Source organism: Muntiacus reevesi, chromosome 3, assembly GCF_963930625.1.
Source record: "Muntiacus reevesi chromosome 3, mMunRee1.1, whole genome shotgun sequence".
Classification (NCBI taxonomy): Eukaryota; Metazoa; Chordata; class Mammalia; order Artiodactyla; family Cervidae; genus Muntiacus; species Muntiacus reevesi.
Genome location: NC_089251.1, coordinates 106,104,375 through 106,122,828, shown reverse-complemented (window position 1 = coordinate 106,122,828; position 18,454 = coordinate 106,104,375). Strand labels below are relative to the sequence as shown.

The following is an 18,454-nucleotide window of genomic DNA, read 5'->3' as shown; positions in this document are numbered from 1 at the left end:
GGTGGCGCAGAAGGTAAAGAATCAGCCTGCAATTTGGGAGACCTGGGTTCAATCCCTGGTTGGGAAGATCCCCTGGAGGGAGGGCATGGCAACCCACTCCAGTATTCTTGCCTGGAGAATCCCCCCAGGAGAATCCCTCCGAGGGGATAAGCGGAGGAGGCTAGCAGTCCACGGGGTGGCAAAGAGACAGGACTGAACGACTTTTAGTTGCTGAGGAGACTGAGCTGTGATTGCTCAGCCCAGGTTTGAAGCAGGATTGTAGTGAAGGTGAAGAAGAGGCTGAGTGTTTAAATAATAAAACATTTAAACAGTGTGTGCAGTTCTAAAGAATAGTTTAAATATGTTTATGCATATTTATTTATATGTATTTAAATATATATATGTATTTATACAAATGAATATATACGTTGGGTTTACCAAAATGTTCATTTGTGTTTCTCTGTAAGATCTTATCCAATGGGTCATGTGTATTCCATGCAGTGTAACAAATTATAATTCCAGATATCTTTTTCTGAATTAAATCATCTGTCAAATAGATGGTATCTGTTTTCATCTTATTGTCAGTTTGGTGGAGCAGGGGATTATTGTAGCCTTAATGTTCTTTTCTGCTTGATATTCTTTACTCTGTGTTCTCTTGTAAGATCAGGAGTAAACTTAAATCGGTTGTAATAGGTTGGAGACATTTGCTTGAAGTAGATGATCCTTATTAACACAGTCCATATTAACCTGTTCTGTGTTGTAAAGTCTTTCCTGGTCCATCTGTCTGTGACATTTTTCTTTACTGTCAGTATATAAGCTTTCACCGAAGTCTTTATCCAATAACAATTACTAAATCCTACGGTCACTTTATAGGTAACAGCTACACAAAATTGGTGGACAACAGATACTGCGTGGGTATTTCAAAATGTAAAGCATTTGAAAAAAAATTGCTACCTTTGTGGCCTAATGACGTGCTTGAATCTTCCTTGGACATTAGTCAGATGAGGTATAGAGAAATAGGATGGGAAAGGAAGAGGGCACTTGAAATAGCAGTTGAATGTTGTCATTGTTGTCCAAAACTCCCCTTAAAGCTTTGCATTTGTAAACTCAGTTTTATGCCATTTGTTCAGATTGTCTTTGCTTATATTATCTGCTAGCATCCCACAAAGCCTGCAGAGAAATAATTGGTTTTGGTGAGCCAAAGGTAATTCTGTAAAGTGGACCAAATCTATGAACCTACAAGCTATAGGATGTCCTGGTTTCCTTACTTTAATGCTAAAGATGTCTTCTAGGTACAGAATAGAATTAGAATGGGAAGAGCTTCTTCACTAACACAGAACGTTGTTCACATGTTGTATCTTCTCTTTGGCTGTTTTGAACAATTTAAAATTGTTGCAGAAATATTGCTAATTCTGTATTTCTCCACAGTCATGATGAACTGAAGTTACCAGAAATATTATTCATTCTTTCCTGCCATTTTTATCATCCATTATCGCGTTCACTTCCAAAATAATTTATTTTGAAAACATACGTGTCAGAAAACACATGAAAAACAGCTATTTTAAATTAATGTGTATGGTTTAATAATCTGTTTCCTAGGCATGCTTCCAGAAGAGTGGTGCATCCGTGGTTGCTATTCGAAAATATATCATCCATAAGTACCCTTCTTTGGAGCTGGAGAGAAGGGGCTACCTCCTTAAACAGGCACTGAAAAGAGAATTAAATAGAGGTGTTATCAAACAGGTATTAAATGTTTATTTGTAATAAGCATATATTAGCTATAAATCCTATATATAGTAACATTTACGCTTTTTGTGCATTGTGAGTTAGTTAAAATAAGTTGACATGATGAGGGGCTTATGCTTAACCTGGTTTTAAAAATCACTGGTGCCAATGAACTTTAATAAGTATTCTAAAGAACGGAAGCAATATGATAGTGTAAATTTTTTCTCGCTGCCTGTACAATTTTTTTTTAAAGTATTTATTTATTTGACTGTACTTCATCTTAGTTGTGACATGCAGGATCTTTAGTTGAGGCATGTGGGATCCAGTTCTTTGACCAGGAATTACGCCTGGATCCCCTGCATTGGGAGCACAGAGTCTCAGCCACCAGACCACAAGGGAAAACCCCTGCCTGTACATTTAATTGGATTTCCTTTGGGGGCTGCTAGTGCTTACGATTATGTAGTGGTAAAGGTGAGAAGTGGGGTTGAGATATCCTGTTGTTGCAGCACCAAAAAAGATCATTGTTCTTGTCTTAGGTTTGTTAGTTTTAAAACCTAACTTCTGTGACTAGACTGGTGATCATAAATTAGCTTTGTAAATAGGTTTACCTTAACTTACTAGTACCTAAATTTGTTAAAGCTTTTGGAAGCATCGGATAAACCTGAGTAAGTTGAGAATAATACTAAAACCAATCTTGATTTCAGACATAAATCCATATTACTTTGCTTAGTATATCAAAGCATTACTTAGAGCTGAGGATACTTTGTATATCATAACAAATATAGCCAGTACTTTATAATAATTTTAAATTGAGTATAATCTGTAAAAATATATATCACCGTGTTATGTACCTGAAACTGTACAATATTGTAAATCATCTGTACTTCAGTTTTGTTTTGTTTTTTTTTTAAACTCCACATGACAAGATCATGACACTCTAATGCCAGAATGAACTTTCTTGTCTCCACATTCTTCAGAAGTCCAGAGGGATGAAGTAACTCCCGAGGTCCCGTGGTAGTAGCAAAGATGGTTCCGAGGATCTAGTTCACTGCAGTCCCAGAGTCCTATTGCCTTTTTTCTGTATCTTTCTGCATTGTTTGATTAATACAAAATTCTGTGCCGCTCAGCCATTTAAACTCCTGTTAGGAACTTTCAATGAGTACTTGATTTCACAAATACATTATTGAATGTTTCCTGTGTACCAGGTGCTTGGGGGTCCATCAGTGAGGAAAACAGTTTCTTGCTGTGGAGCTTATATTCCAGCTTTCTCAAATGTTGTAAATCTAATGTTTAGCCTTTAAAGTAACCACTGCTTAAAAAGAATTATCTAACCGATATAATTAGAACCAGAGACCTGTATCATAGTATGTCAGCAGAGTTTGTGAGCTAGCTTCATGTTTTTCTTCATGATGATATAGTTTGTGACCTATTTTGCCTCATAGGCTGGCCCTCAGTTTGGTGCTTCAACAAGTTTATAGGCTGAAAGCATTTGATTGCTATATCCCTAGTCAGTAAAGCCAAAGTGTAGAAGACTCAGGTTAACCTGGAGTTCTATGACAGTGATTTGTAAACTGGAAATATGTGGTAAGACTTGCACATATTACCATGTGTAGTGTCTAAAATTAGATAACTTTTCCCTTATACAGTAATAATCTCTAATGGACAAACTATAGGAAGCATTGTGGCCTGAGATTAGGCTCTGAACTTTTGTCAAGGAACTGTCTTCCTTTTAAGGTAGAGGTTTTCTCATTTTCCAAAAACATGGTGTCCCTTCTTCCATGGGACTTCTCTTTTTAAAGCTTGTAGTAGACTGTTTAACCTGTTATCACAATAGCATTCTTCATTCTTCTCCAATTTTGTAGATGAGGAAACAAAAGCTGAGAGAGTTTATGAGTTGTCTAGTATTACATAACTAGATGATATCATAAATAGTGTTCTATCCCAAGTCTTTTGACTCATCCACTCTTTTTTCTCTGAAGAGTTTAACAGCATTTTACATTAGTTCTTGCATCACCATGCCCTGTAATTTAGTCTAGTTAAAGTTACTAATATGGTTACCAGAATCATTTAAAGTAAAAACACTGGTTATTGCAACTAAAGTTAATTTACTTTAGGTAAAAGGAAAAGGTGCTTCCGGAAGTTTTGTTGTGGTCCAGAAATCGAGAAAACCGCCTCAGAAATCCAGAAACAGAAAGGTAAGAAGCCTGTACCAATTTGCTTGAGCACTGTAATACTGTTGGTGCTACTAAACAGTGTTTACTGAGTGTTCCTTGTGCACTGGGCAGGGAGTTACGTTTCTATGAAGGCCTGGAGAGGTGGTAATTCATTTGCTCATATAGTTTAGCCAGAGGCTGCGGGTCTAACTACCTTATATTGAGTCACGGGCAGCTGTATGAGTTACAGCTTTTTGCTTTTTTGTGAAATACCTTTTAAACTAGAAGAGGCATACAAATACATTTTTACCCAACATTAGATCCTAAAAGTACTATACCTCGAGGCAGTTTTTCTTTAGTGTAGGTACTAACTACACTACCCTTCCACCAGACACATACGTTCATTTATGGAAAGTATACAATAACTGTGAAATGTATAGTATTTCCTCTGAGTCAGTGATTGAAATCATGACTGTTCCTCTACATTTTTGTTTTTACAGTTTTATATATATATTTTAACTGTCCCAGTTTGAAATTTTTACCTCAAAGAAATCGCCACGCAAGCGGCCTTGCATGATGGTGCAGTGATTTGTTTGGATGTGCTAAAAAGGGGTAGTTGTTGTTTGGGCTCGTTGATTTGGCAGTCAGCTGAGGAAAGCCCTTGTGTTGAATATAGAAACAGTAGAGCAGAAACCTGTAATGATGATCATTTTTGATACTACATTTCAGAACAGGAGCTCTGCAGTGGATCCAGAACCACAAGTAAAACTGGAGGATATCCTCCCACTGGCCTTTACTCGCCTTTGTGAACCTAAAGAAGCTTCCTACAGTCTCATCAGGAAATATGTGTCTCAGTATTATCCCAAACTTAGAGTGGACATCAGGTAAAAGCCAGAGGCCTGTGCTTTAAAGCACACATGTCTGTTACTTCCTTAGCCGCTTTTTCATGAGAAAGGAGAGAGATTAAATATTTATTAAGGATTGCTGCTAGGTGAGCTAGGAATTAAACCTTTTATTGTGGGTTTCTTTTTTTGTCCCATGATATTTTCCTTTTCATATCTCCATATGTAGTTTCTTTTTGAAACTCCAACCACATGTTGACCTTCATAAGACTACCATAGAATAACTTTTCATGGTCAACTGCTAGAATATTCAGCATTAAACCATGTCCTTTGAGCTGCTTATTGTTAAATTTTTCACCTTTTTATTGTGATAAAATGCAGATAATATGTAAAGTATACCTTGTTAGCCATTTTTAAGAGCACATTGTTTAGTGCTCTTAAACACTTTAATGTGGGCTTCCATGGTGGCTCAGAGGTTAGAGCATTTGCCTCCAATGCGGGAGACCCAGGTTCGATCCCTGGGTCGGGAAGATCCCCTGGAGAAGGAAATGGCAACCCACTCCAGTATTCTTGCCTGGAGAATCCCATGGACAGAGGAGCCTGGTAGTCTACAATCCACGGGGTCACAAAGAGTCGGACACGACTGAGCCACTTCACTTCACGTCACCTTTGATTGCACCACCCATCTCTAGCATTCTTTTCAGTCTTATAAAGCTGTAACTCTGTACCCATTGAATACGAACTCTTTATTCTCCCTCATCCCCCCACCCCTGGGCACCACCATTCTACTTTCTATCTCTATGGTTTTTGACTACTGTAGGAACCTACCTCATGTAAGTAGAATCATACAGTAATTTTGTAACTGGCTTATTTCACTTAACATAGTGTCCTTTAAAGTTCAGCCATATTGTTGCATGTGTCAGAATTTCCTTTCTTTTTAAGAATGAATATGTGTGTGTGTGTGTACACACACACTCTACATTTTATCTACCCATTCATCTGTCATTGAACATTTGGGTTGCTTTCATGTTTTAACTGTTGTGAAATAATGCTGCTGTGAACCTTGGTGTATTAATATCTCTTTGAGACCCTATTTTCAAATAGCCAGAAGTGGAATTTCTGGATGATATGATAATCCTATTTTTAATTTTGTGAAGAACCACCACACTGTTCTCCATGGTGACTGTTACCATTTTACATTTCTACCATCAGGCCACAGGAGTTTTGATTTCTCCATATCCTCACCAACACTTATTTTCTGGTGTGTGTTTGTGTGTTTTTGTTTTTTGACAGTAGCCATGCTGACGGGAATGAACTGGTTGGTAGCTCATTTATTGTTTAGAGTTATAATCCAGAATATAGGAGAATTCAGGCTTCTGTAGCACTTCTACATAGAAATAGCATAATATCTTCATCATTCAAACATTTCAGGTAAAACAGAGAGAATTTTGATAGTAATTCATTTGTTAAAAAATTGCCACTTTAAAAACACCTAGACTGATTTTTTTTTCTTTTGCTGTTGATTCATTTAATGTCACTGCTGTTCGGAAAATTTAACTCTCTTTTTAAATCTTGTTAAATTTTTATTGGTATGTAATTGATGTACAGTGTTTGTGTTCATTTCATGTGTACAGCAGACTGAATCTGTTATGTCGTTGTTCTGTCGCCAAGTCATGTCCAACTCTTTGCAACCCCATGGACTGCAGCACGCCAAAGCCCTTCACTGTCTCTGGGAGTTTGCTCAGATTGATGTCCTGTTGAGTCAGTGATACTGTCTAACCATCTTATCCTCTGACGCCCCCTCGTCCTCTTGCCCTCAGTCTTTCCCAACATCAGGGTCTTTTCCAGTGAGTTGGCTCTTTGCATCAGGTGGCCAAAGTATTGAAGCTTCAGTGTTAGCATCAGTCCTTCCAATGAATATTCAGGGCTGATTTCCTTTAGAGTTGACTGGTTTGATCTCCTTGCCATCCAAGGGACTCTCAAGAGTCTTCTCCATCACCACAGTTTGAAAGCATCTATTCTTTGGTGCTCTGCCTTCTTTATGGTCCACCTCTCACATCTGTACATGACTAATGGAAAAACCATAGCTTTTGACTAGAAGGACCTTTGTTGACAAAGTGACATCTCTGCTTTTTAACATGTTGTCTAGATTTGTCATAGCTTTCCTTCCAAGGGGCAAGTGTCTTTGAATTTCATGGCTGCAGTCACCACAGTGATTGTGGAGCCCAAGAAAATGTCAGTTTCCAGTTTCTCCCCGTCTGTTTGCTGTGTAGGCCATGACGAAGAAGAGAGTGCTCCGTGTTGGACGACCGTCCTTATCAGGCCTCTTTTTATATAGAGTGGTGTGTGTGTCAGTCCCATTCTTCCAGTTTATGCCCCCTCTGTAAGTGTATTTTCTACTCTGTAACTGTTTCAGTTTTGTAAACAAGTTGATTTGTAACCTTTTTCTTTCTAATTCCAAATATAAGTGATAATCATGTATCTGTCTTTCTCTTACTTCACTCAGTATGAGGATCTCTAGGTCCATCCATATTGCTGCAAATGGTGTTATTTTATTCTTTTTTATAGCTGAAGAATATCTCATTGTATATATGTACCACATCTTTATCCATTCCTCTGTTGCTAGATCTTTAGGTTGCTTCCATGTCTTGGCTATTGTGAATAATGCTGTAGTGAACATTGAGGTAGATGTATGTTTTCCAGTTACTATGTTCTGCAGATACATCCCCAGAAGTGGAATTGCTTGATCATATGGTAGCTCTGTTTTCAGTTTTTTAAGGAACAAACCTCCATACAGTTCTCCGTAGAGGCTGTATCAGTTTGCATTCCCACCAGCAGTGTAGGAAGGTTCCTTTTTCTCCATACCCTCTCCAGCATTTATTGTTTGTAGTTTTTTTGATGGTGGCCATTCTGACGGGTGTAAGGTGTTAACTCATTGTAGTTTTGATTTCCATTTCTCTAATAATCAATAATGTTGAGCATTTTTTCATGTGCTTTTTAACCACCTATATGTCTTCTTTGAAGGAATGTCTATTTAGATCTTCTATTTTTTTATTTTTTTTTAATTGAACTGCATGAGCTGTTTGTGTATTTTGGCGATTAATCCCTTGTCAGTTGCTTTCTTTGCAAATATTTTTTCCCATTCTGACGGTTTTCTTCTCATTTTGTTTATGGTTTCCTTTGCTGTGCAAAAGCTTTTAAGTTTAATTAGGTACCATTTATTTTTGTTTTTATTTTTATTATTAGACTGATTTAGATTGTCACATGTCCTTGTGGATTCGTGCAGACACATTAATTTGTTTAAGTTTTAAATTCACGGGGTTTATGTTTTGAATGTTTGTGTAAGTTCTTTGTTATGTTGACCTCTGGGAAATTGTGTTTGTAATCCAGAGTCCTTTCTATAGACAATCTTTGTATTGGATGCACATTGTCCTATTATAGTTTAGTACCAGTATTTACCTTGGATTACTGAGGTATAGAATTAGAATTGTTGGGGTTTCAACTCAGAAGCCACGTGTTCAGAAAAGCAATCAGTGGTCTTCAGAGTGGCCAGTTAGTCTTTCTGTCTGTCTGTCTTCACTCAGTAAGAGAATCTCTAGGACCATCCATAAAGTGCCAAAGAAATGGGAATCAAAGAAGTAATAAGTTCATAGTCCTTGACATACTTGCTGGTCCAGTCTCTGTACCAGCATTTGACCCAGTTGATGGCTCCCATCTACATGAAACACTTCCTTCACTTGCTTTTCAGAACACTGCATCTTTCTGGTTTTTCCTCCCATTCTTTGTCAATCTCCTAAGGATTCCAGATTTCCCACCTGCCTCTTTAGTGTCTGAGTGTCCCAGGGTTAGACCTTAGGCTTCCTGTCATTCTTACAACCCTGATTATGCCCCTCAGATACAACTTTGGGTCTGATAAGCATTGTATGATGCCTACAGAGTGGATAATTCTTTTCATTCTCAAAGCTTTAAATACCACCTATACAGTACTAGTGTATAGATACATAAATCTCGCCCGCATTTATTTATACAGATACCTATTGGCTATCACCACTTGTATGTCTGACTTGATGTGTCCAAAACCAGACTCATGATCCCCCTCTTCCCCAGCCCTGTCCCTCCTGTGCCACCAGAAAGGCCCTGCACTTCCCATACCTCCTCCATCTCAGTTAATGGCAATAACATCTTTCCAGCTTCTGAAGTCAAAAACCTTGGGTTTATACTGGTCTCTAAACAGTTATTTTGGCTTTGTTTTTAAAATACATACATAAACAGACCTCTTTTCATTACCTCCACTATTGTCAATCTTTTCTAAGCCCACCATCATCTCTTACCTGTGTTAGAGCAGTAAGGCCCTGCTTTTCCCATACTCCCTCCCTTTCAGTCTATTGTTAACATAGCTATGAGAGTGAGACTTTTTGTAAGTACCGCACGCTAACCGATTGCGCCACTGGAGCTCTGCTGAGAGTGAGACTTTTTAAAATGTAAGTTAGGTGATACCGTCTTGCTCCTCAAACCTTCCAGTGGCTTCTCAACCACCTCACAGTTTTAATTGTTTAAAGGTGGAGTCTTTAAAATGGTCTGCACTACATTCTCATTGCATCTCTGACCTAATCTCCTACTGCTCTTCTCTGCCCTACTGGCTTCAGAGACTTCACACTTGCTGTTTGCTTTGCCTGGGTGGTTTTCTGCCATAATCCACTTTACTCTTTCTCTTCCTTTAAGTGTTTACTCTAAAAACTTGGAGTAAGACTCCACATGCTTGCATTGACTATCTTACTATTTTTAAACATTTTATTTTGGAAGTTTTCAAACATAAACATAAATGTAGAGAGAATATAATCATGATACTAACATAATTCTGAACTAAGTTATAATTCCTTAAGCATTATTCTTGAACATTATAGTACTTTTCCCTGGTGGCTCCGACAGTGAAGCGTCTGCCTACAATGTGGGAGACCCAGGTTCAGTCCCTGGGTTGGGAAGATCTCCTGGAGAAGGAAATGGCAACCCACTCCAGTATTCTTGCCTGGAAAGTCCCATGGACGGAGGAGCCTGGTAGGCTACAGTCTATGGGGTCGCAAACAGTCGGACACGACTGAGTGACGTCACTTTAACTTTTCAAACATTATCCAGTACCCAGACCATGTTCAAATGTCCTCAGTTGTCTCCCAAATGACTTTTTTTAATGATTTATTTTTTCAAGTTAATATCCACACATGGTCCACACATTGCATTTGGTTGATGGGACCTCTTAACTTACATTTGCAACCTTTTCCCTCCTCACCCAAAGTGGAGAATTCTGTCTCTGCCTTACTTTTCTGCATAGCATTCATCCTGTTCTAATATACTATGTATTTACTCCTTTTGTAAAAAAATTGCATGCACACCCACATTAAAATGTCAGATTCCTAAAGGCCAGAGTTTGTAAATTGTTGACCTCTGTTTTCCCCAAGCCTCGAATAAGTGAGCTAATGAGGGTCCTTTACCTGGGCATTTCACTCAAGGAATTTATGCCTTGGAGCATATGAAATGAGACATGAATTTCTGCTACCATGTATTGGAGGTTGTAGAGCATTGTGGTAAAGAGGACAGACTTTGGAACCAGATGCCTGTGTTTAAATCCTGAGTCTGTCATTTTCTAGCTTTATATCTCTGAAAAAGTTATTCCTTTGTGTTTTGGTTTCCTCATTGATAAACTGTATAATTCAAGGGTTGTTAGGAACCTTTGTACATGTTAACTGCTTAAAATAGCTAATGTTAGTAGTATTAGTCAGCCTAAATTCCAACGTAGGACTTCTCGGGTAGCTCAGTGGTGTAGAATCTGCCTGCCAGTGCAGGAGACACAGGTTTGATCCCTGGGTCAGAAGGATCCCCTGGAGGAGGAAATGGCAGCCCACTCCAGCTTTCTTACCTGGACAATCCCATGGACAGACAAGCCTGGTGGGCTGCAGTCCTTGGGGTTGTAAAGAGTCAGACATGACTGAGCAACTGAACACACACACAAATTCCAACATAATTCTTACAGTATGAGCATCACAGCATACTAAATATTAAATATGATTCTGATGTTTATAGTGACTAAAGGTGGCTCAGACGGTAAAGCATCTGCCTACAATGTGGGAGACCCGGGTTCAAACCCTGGGTCAGGAAGATCTCCTGGAGAAGGAAATGGTAACCCACTCCAGTATTCTTGCCTGGAAAATCCCATGGATGGAGTAGCCTGGTAGGCTTCAGTCCATGGGGTTGCAAAGAGTCAGACACGACTGAGCGACTTCACTAAGGTGACTTAAACATGTAAGTCACCTCGTTGTTTTTTTAGACAATGATTTTTTTTTGCAACCCTAAAGAAAAACTAGGTATGTTAGCTTTACATGGGCTTTGGGTTGGCCTCTAAGAAGGTGTTTTTCAAAGGTAATTCGGCCACATGGCATTAGAAATAAAATCTTAATATTTAATCCTGTGTATGGTGTAACTTCGTCATATTCATTTTTAAAAAATTGATCTAACAGATTGATGTAACTCTATTGTTTACATCCTGACACTTGGAAACTCTCTCTGCCTTACCTTCCATTCACTCTGCATTACTTTCTTATTTATTTCTCAGTGCAGACTTGCTTAATCATCTTATTTTAAAAAAAAAGAAAAATGAAAAACCTTGATATAAACAGCTCCTTAAATTTGTACAGAGCTTTTGAAAACACTTTTGGGGATTTCCCTGGAAGTCCAGTGGTTAAGACTCTGGGCTCCCACGGCAAGCGTGGGGCATGGGTTTGATCCCTGGTCAGGGAACTAAGATTTGACATGCCTCATGGCACGTCCAAATAATTTAAATAAATAAAAATGGGCACTTCTTTAAAATGTTACTAAAAAAAAAAAGACTACTTCTGTTTACATGTTTTCTGTAATTTTCTAAATAGACTTAAGAAATATGTATTCCTACCTCAATTTTGCTAATAAAAGTCTTAACCCTGGGTAAGTTTTACCCTGGGTTACCTGGCTATTCACTGGTGAAAGCAGAACTATATTTCATTTTTTGGTTATAACCTTGCTTTTTCCACTGTTCTGGACAGTTCACTAACATACTGAAAGTGCAGGCCTAGCATAGTAAAAATGCAGAATCTGAAATCAGACTGCCCATGTTTATAATCTGGTTCTTCCACTGCCTGACTGTGTGACCCTGAAGAAATGACTTAATTTTTCTGTCACTTAACTTTTCCCTTTCAGTAAAGCATGAGCAATTTAGTTCAGTTGCTAAGTCATGTCCAACTCTTTGCGACCCCATAGACTGCAGCACGCAAGGCCTCCCTGTCCATCACCAACTCCCAAAGCTTGCTCAAACTCATGTCCATCGACTCAGTGATGCCATCCAACCATCTCATTCTCTGTTGTCCCCTTCTCCTGCTTTCAATCTTTCCCAGCATCAGGGTCTTTTCCAGTGAGTCAGTTCTTGCCTCAGGTGGCCAAAGTATTGGGAGTTTCAGCATCAGTCCTTCCATTGAATATTCTGGATTGATTTCCTTTAGGATGAACTGATTTGATCTCCTTGTAGTCCAAGGGACTCTGAAGAGTCTTCTCCAACACCACAGTTCAAAAGCATCAATTCTTCAGAGCTCAGCTTTCTTTTGGTCCAACTCTCTCACATCCCTACCTGACTACTGGAAAAGCCATAGCCGTGACTAAACGTACCTTTGTTGGCACAGTAATGTTTCTTGCTTTTTAATATGCCGTCTAGGTTGGTCATAGCTTTTCTTCTGAGGAGCAGACATCTTTTACTACACAGCATGGCTCATAGTTTCATTCAGTTAGACAAAGCTGTGGTCCATGTGATCAGTTTGGTTAGTTTTCTATGGAGCGTGGGCAGTAGTAGTACCTATTTCTTTGGGTTGTTGTCTCTTTTTTATTCTGCACATGTAAAACATTTAGAGCAACACTTAGCACCATCATATGTACAAAATGTTGTGATATATATATATCCTGTAGAATTTTTTAGAAAAGGGAATTGTGCCTGGCCGTCAACAGCAAGTTACAGAGATGGGACTTGAATGGGCCCCATCCCGTTGTGTCCCATCGCATTGAGATGGCTCTAGAAGAACGTGTAGAATTTAGATCAGATGATGAAGTGGTGAAGGCATTCTTAAAGGAGCTTCATGAGAAAGTTTAGAGGCAAGAGTTGGCATTCTTTTTTGGGAACGGAAAGAAGAAGCTTGTGTCTGCCTGGCTGTAGACTGACAAGAGGTGGGCCGCGGCCTTGAAAGACTGTGAAGCTGACACCTGTCGGTCGAGTCATGCGATAAAGGAGGCCTTCACAGATGTGATGACCCGATGGTGGTGCGCACTGTGAAAACAGCCGCACGGTGCCCAGAAGGGGGCCTGCCCTCTGCTAAGGTTATAGCAGTGATGAGAGGGAAAGGGCCTGAGAAGTTTTGAAGCACTTAATAAGTATGGTTTACCTGAAGGTAGGAGTGAGTGAGAGAACTCTGGAGATTTCCAAAGGCCTAGGGTAAGGTATATATCCGGGTAATGATTGGTATTGCTGAGGAAACAAAATGTTAAGGGAACCAGCTTAACTGATAACTCATTTCCTAGAGCATTTGAACCTTGGTTAAGAAGATTCTTCTCAGATGAGTTATTTAATTTGATATAAGAGTCTAGGATTTCAGTGTTTCACTTAAACTATGTAATCCTCTGTTGGAATCTAACTTACAGAGCAACTAATAGAAAAATCATTTGGCAGTTAAATCATGCCTTCGGTTGTGTTCCCAAAGCTCTATGCACATACTTCAACCCTGACCCGTATAATTCCTTGCCATAATTACTATGTTTTCATCATCTCTTAAATTCCTTAAGTTTAGTGACTGGATCTAAGTGTTAATTCCTGCATAACCGTAGTAAATACTAAGTAAATATTTATGGGGTGAATGAGTATATTTTGGGTTATGACATAAATCATATTTGTCCTGAATGAAACAGCATTGGCTTAGAAATATTTTGACTGTGATTTGGTGGGGAGGGAGTTTCTTTATTTGAAGTGTCACAGTGTACATGATTTGTTAGTATGGTTTCTACTTTTCTTTTTTTTTTTTGGCCAAACTGCATAGCATGTTTGATCTTAGTTCCTGAAGCAGTGATCAAACCCATGCTGCCTGTATTGGAAGCTGGAGTCTTTAACCACTGGACTACCAGGAAAGCCCCATGATTTCTCCTCTTTAGCATCCTATTAGGACATGAGATCTCTACTTTTCCTCTCCAATCACATGGATAATGTAATCAGTAATTCTAGTGTCAACTCAACCTGTAATGTTTATTGATTAGATAAAAGATTTAAAGTCTCTTCTCTGATGAAACGTATCAAAGCTCAGTAAAGGACGTCAAGTGGTAATAGTTTGGCCCTCATTATTCTGCTCCTCAGTGGGCTGCCAAGTTGTTGACCTTCTCAGTTTAACTTATCAAGTAATCAGTTTCAAATAAGTCTCATGATTTTCTGCTGATTTAGTGCTGTTCTACTAATTCTGTGGAGGTGTGGCAAAACACATCACTAACCTTTTGGGTTTCAGTTAACTTGTTTGTTTGGCTGTCCTGTCAGTAGCCTGGGTTGTAGCTTTCCATTTTGCCCTGTTGTGTACCGCAGACCCTTTAAGCCCTAAGTCACCCTGACTGATTTCTCCCTGCACCTGAGATTCTCCACCCACCACTCAGACCATTGTCCCTTGACAGAGTAGCTTTTGCTTCAACACTTTATTTTTATGTTTTTAATGAAATTCAGTTGCCTCATGCTTGCCATTTGATTTTGATGACCTGGGTTGTGTGTGTATGTGTGTGGCGTTAAACGACAGCCCTTTAAAGGCAGAGATACTATGCTAAATACATACATATATATATATTTTTTTCTTTCTCAGGGAATTATATTTTATTCGACTGACTTCAGATAACTGGTTTGCAAAACATGACTCCAGTTTTGTTGATGTGTATATACGTGTGTGTGTGTGTCCGTGTATTTTAGATCTAGGAGTTTTGCCTCAGAATGTCAGAATTAGTTGGGACTATAAAGATGCCTGTTCTTTGCTTGATTACAAAGTCGTGTTGCTGTTGTCTGATGGTAATAAAGAGGTGTTTGGCGTGCCCTGGCAAGTGGGAAGTTGGTCCCATAGGCTTGGTTTTAGAGAAGTACCTCTCAGAAGTCTTGCTTCCAGGACCTCCTTATGCACTACATAGTTCTGTATGGTACCTGGTTCTGTAATAATTTAGCTTCTTGCTTGAAGAAAAAAGAATACCACTTACTAAGAGTGCCAACAGCTTATTACTTTATTGTCCATTTTAACAAAGTACTACACGTGTGATAGGAATCAAAACTTCAGTTGTTTAGAATGACAGTGGATCTGTTTTTTTCAAATCTTTGCTTCATTGATGTATTAATCGCTATTTTATGTTTTCTCTGCAGGCCTCAGCTGTTGAAGAATGCTCTGCAGAGAGCAGTAGAGAGGGGCCAGTTAGAACAAATAACTGGCAAAGGTGCTTCTGGAACATTCCAGGTTAGAGGCTCAAAGGGTTGGTTGTAGAGTAGTTGTCAAAAGTTTTGGTTTCAGGACCTCCTTATACTCTAATTTATTGAGGACCCCAAGAGCTTGTGTTTATGTGGGTTATACATACTAATATTTACCATATTAGAAATTATAGCTGAGGACCTTTTTAGATACTTACTCATTTTAAAAGTAATAAACCTGTTACATGTTGACATAACACTTTTTATGAAAACTGCGTTTCCTCCCGTAATGAAAGAAGGTTACTATTTGTTACGTTTTTAGGAAAGTCTTCACTGTCTAGCTTAATAGAAGACAGCTGGTATCTGTTTTTAATATATTTGGGGTTACATCTGTGAAAAAAATCCAGCTCACACCGAGTACTTAAATGTGAAGTAACTGGGGTAATTTTCAGGAGTCAATACTATTCTTTGATAATATACCAATACTCAACAACTGATAGTTTTTGTAATAGCTTTATTGAAGTATGATTTGTATACTATAAGGTATAATCATTTTACATTACAATTTATGAGTCAGTAAAATTTAGTAAGTTTAGTGTTGTACACCTATCACTGCAATCCAATTTTAGAGCATTTCCATCACCCCAAAAAACTCCAGTACCCATTTGCATCACTCTCATTCCCATCCCCATCCAGCCTACTCATCTCTCCTTCCTGTGTAGATTTACCTTCTTACACCTTTCACAAAGATAGAATCATACAATATGTGCTCTTTTGTGTCTGACTTCTTTCACTTAGCATAATATTTTTTTAGTTTTATCCATGTTGCAACAGAAACCAATACTTTTCATTCCTTTTATTGCCAAATGATAATGCATAATGTGACATGTTTTATTTATCCATTCACAAGTTGAATTATTTCTGCTTTTTAGCTATTGTGATTAATATTGCCTATGACCATTTATGTCCAGATCTTTGTGTGGATATATGTTTTTATTTCCCTTGTGGTAAAGTAGGAGTGTGGGCTGCCTGGACTACATGGTAAATTTATTTTAAGAAACTGCCAAAGTGGCTGCATCATTTTTCATTCCCACCAGCACTGTGTGTATAAGAGTTCCAGCTTCTCTTTATCTTTGCCAACTCTCTTACTGTCTTGAAAATTATACCCATACTAGTAGATAGAAAGCAGTTTCTATTATAGTTTTAGTTTGCATTTCCCTAAGACTATTGATGTTGACCATTTTTCCTTGGATTTATTGGACATTTATTTGCCTTCTTTGGTAAAATGTCTATTCACATCCTTTGCTTATTTTTAGAATTGAGCTATTTGTCTTATTATGAGTTATAAGAGTTATATGTGAAAGTCAGTTGGTTGCTCAGTTGTGTCCAACTCTTTGTGACCCCATGGACTGTAGTCCACCAGACTCCTCTGTCCATGGGATTTCCCAGGCAAGAATATGGGAGTGGGTTGCCATTCCCTTCTCCGGGGGATCTTCCCAATCCAGGGATTGAACTGAGGTCTCCTGCATTGCAAGCAGATTCTTCACCCTCTGAGCTACCAGGGAAGCCCCATTTAAGCCTCTGTATAAGAGTTATATAACTAGATACAAGATCCTCTTCAGATAAGTGATTTGCAAATATTTTCTCCTATTCTGTGACCCATGATTTCACTTTCTTAATGGTGTCTTTTGAAGCACAGAAGTGTTTAATTTTGGTAAAGTTCAGTTGATCATTTTCCTAAGTTGCTTGTTTGTTGATGACTTATTAATAAATCATTGCCTAGCTTGAAATCCCAAGATTTACTCTTATCTTTTGAGAGTTTATGGTTTTAATTCTTACATGTAGATCTGTGATCCATTTTGAGTTAAGTTTTGCTTATGATGTGTGATAAGGATATAAATTCATGTTTCTGCATGTGGACGTCCAATTGTCCCAACACCACTTATTGAAAAGACTGTCCCTTCCTTGTTGAATTGCCTTCGCACTTTTATCAAAATGTAATTGACCATGAGTGTAAGGGTTTTTTTTCTGGACTCTTCATTTCTGTTCCATTGTGAATCTTCATGTCAGGATCACACTGTCTTGATGACTGTAGCTTTATAGTAAGTTTTGAAATTGGGAAATATAAGTCCTCTCTTAAGCTCTTTTTCTTTCTTTTTTTTTTTTAACCTTCTCTTTTTCAAAATTGCTTTGACTGCTCTGGGTCTTGTGCATTTCCATATGGTTTTTACAATTCATTCATCATAAAAATCCACCTGAGGTTTTGGTAGAAATTGCATTGAACACTATAGATCAATCCAGAAGGAATCACTGCCTTTACAATGTTGTGTTTTCCAATCCACGGACAAGCATTGTCTCTTCGTTTATTTAGATCTTTAACTTCTCTCAGCAGTGCTTTGTAGTTTTCAGTGTATACATCTTACATTTCTTTTGTTAAATTTATTCCTAAATATTTTGTTCTTTTTCCATGCTATTGTGAATGGAACTTTATTTTCATTTTTCAGAGTGCTCACTGCTGTCCAATAGAAATACATTTGGTTTATAAAAAAGGAAATACATTTGGTTTATCTATTGTTCTTGTATCCTGCAATCTGCTGAACTCATTTACTAGTCTAGAATTTTTTGTAGGTTCCTTGGGAATTTGGGGGTGGATTCCCTAGGATTTTCTACATATAGGATAATGTCATCTGCAAATAAAGACCATTTTACTTCTTCTTTTCCAATCTGGATGTCTTTTTTTGTTTTCCCCTCCATGCCTGTGCACTAGATAGACTGTCTACTACAGTGATGAGAATAGATGTTTTTGTCTTGTTACCCATCTTAAAGGGAAAACATTCATTTTTTTCACCATTAAAGCTGTAGATTTTTCGTAAATGCGTATTATCAGATTGAGAAAGTTCTACTACTAGTTTGTTGGAAGTTTATGATGAATGGTTGTTGGATTTCTCACATACTGTTCTAAAACTGTGGAGATGATCATATGCTTTTTGTCCTTAGTTCTGTTAATACTATGTTAATTGATCTTGTGGTATTTCTTAAATTACATTAAAATTGCCGTGTGAAGCCTGAAACCATATTAGTGAGCTCCTTGTACTCTGTAACCTTAAATTTCTTTGGTTTGTCTTGAACTTTGAGTGCATCTCTTTTAATTGTAATTTTATAACACAGTCGTTTGAAAAATAGTAGTGCACTGAATCATGCAGATTTTTTAAATGTTGACATACTTCATCAAAAATAACACAAATCATATTCATTAATATCACCTACTGATCTCA

At 38.1% G+C, this 18,454-nt stretch overlaps 1 protein-coding gene across 6 annotated transcripts in view; it reads left to right on the top strand.

Moving 5' to 3' along the window:
* HP1BP3 (heterochromatin protein 1 binding protein 3) overlaps positions 1-18,454 on the top strand; it is a 36,981-nt gene that overhangs the window by 11,911 nt on the left and 6,616 nt on the right. For all 6 annotated transcript variants that reach the window (XM_065929973.1, XM_065929972.1, XM_065929970.1 and 3 more), the window contains 4 exons: positions 1,579-1,722; positions 3,819-3,899; positions 4,587-4,741; positions 15,138-15,228. In XM_065929973.1, the coding sequence (XP_065786045.1) occupies positions 1,579-1,722; positions 3,819-3,899; positions 4,587-4,741; positions 15,138-15,228 (471 nt within the window). The remainder of the gene's footprint in view (positions 1-1,578; positions 1,723-3,818; positions 3,900-4,586; positions 4,742-15,137; positions 15,229-18,454) is intronic.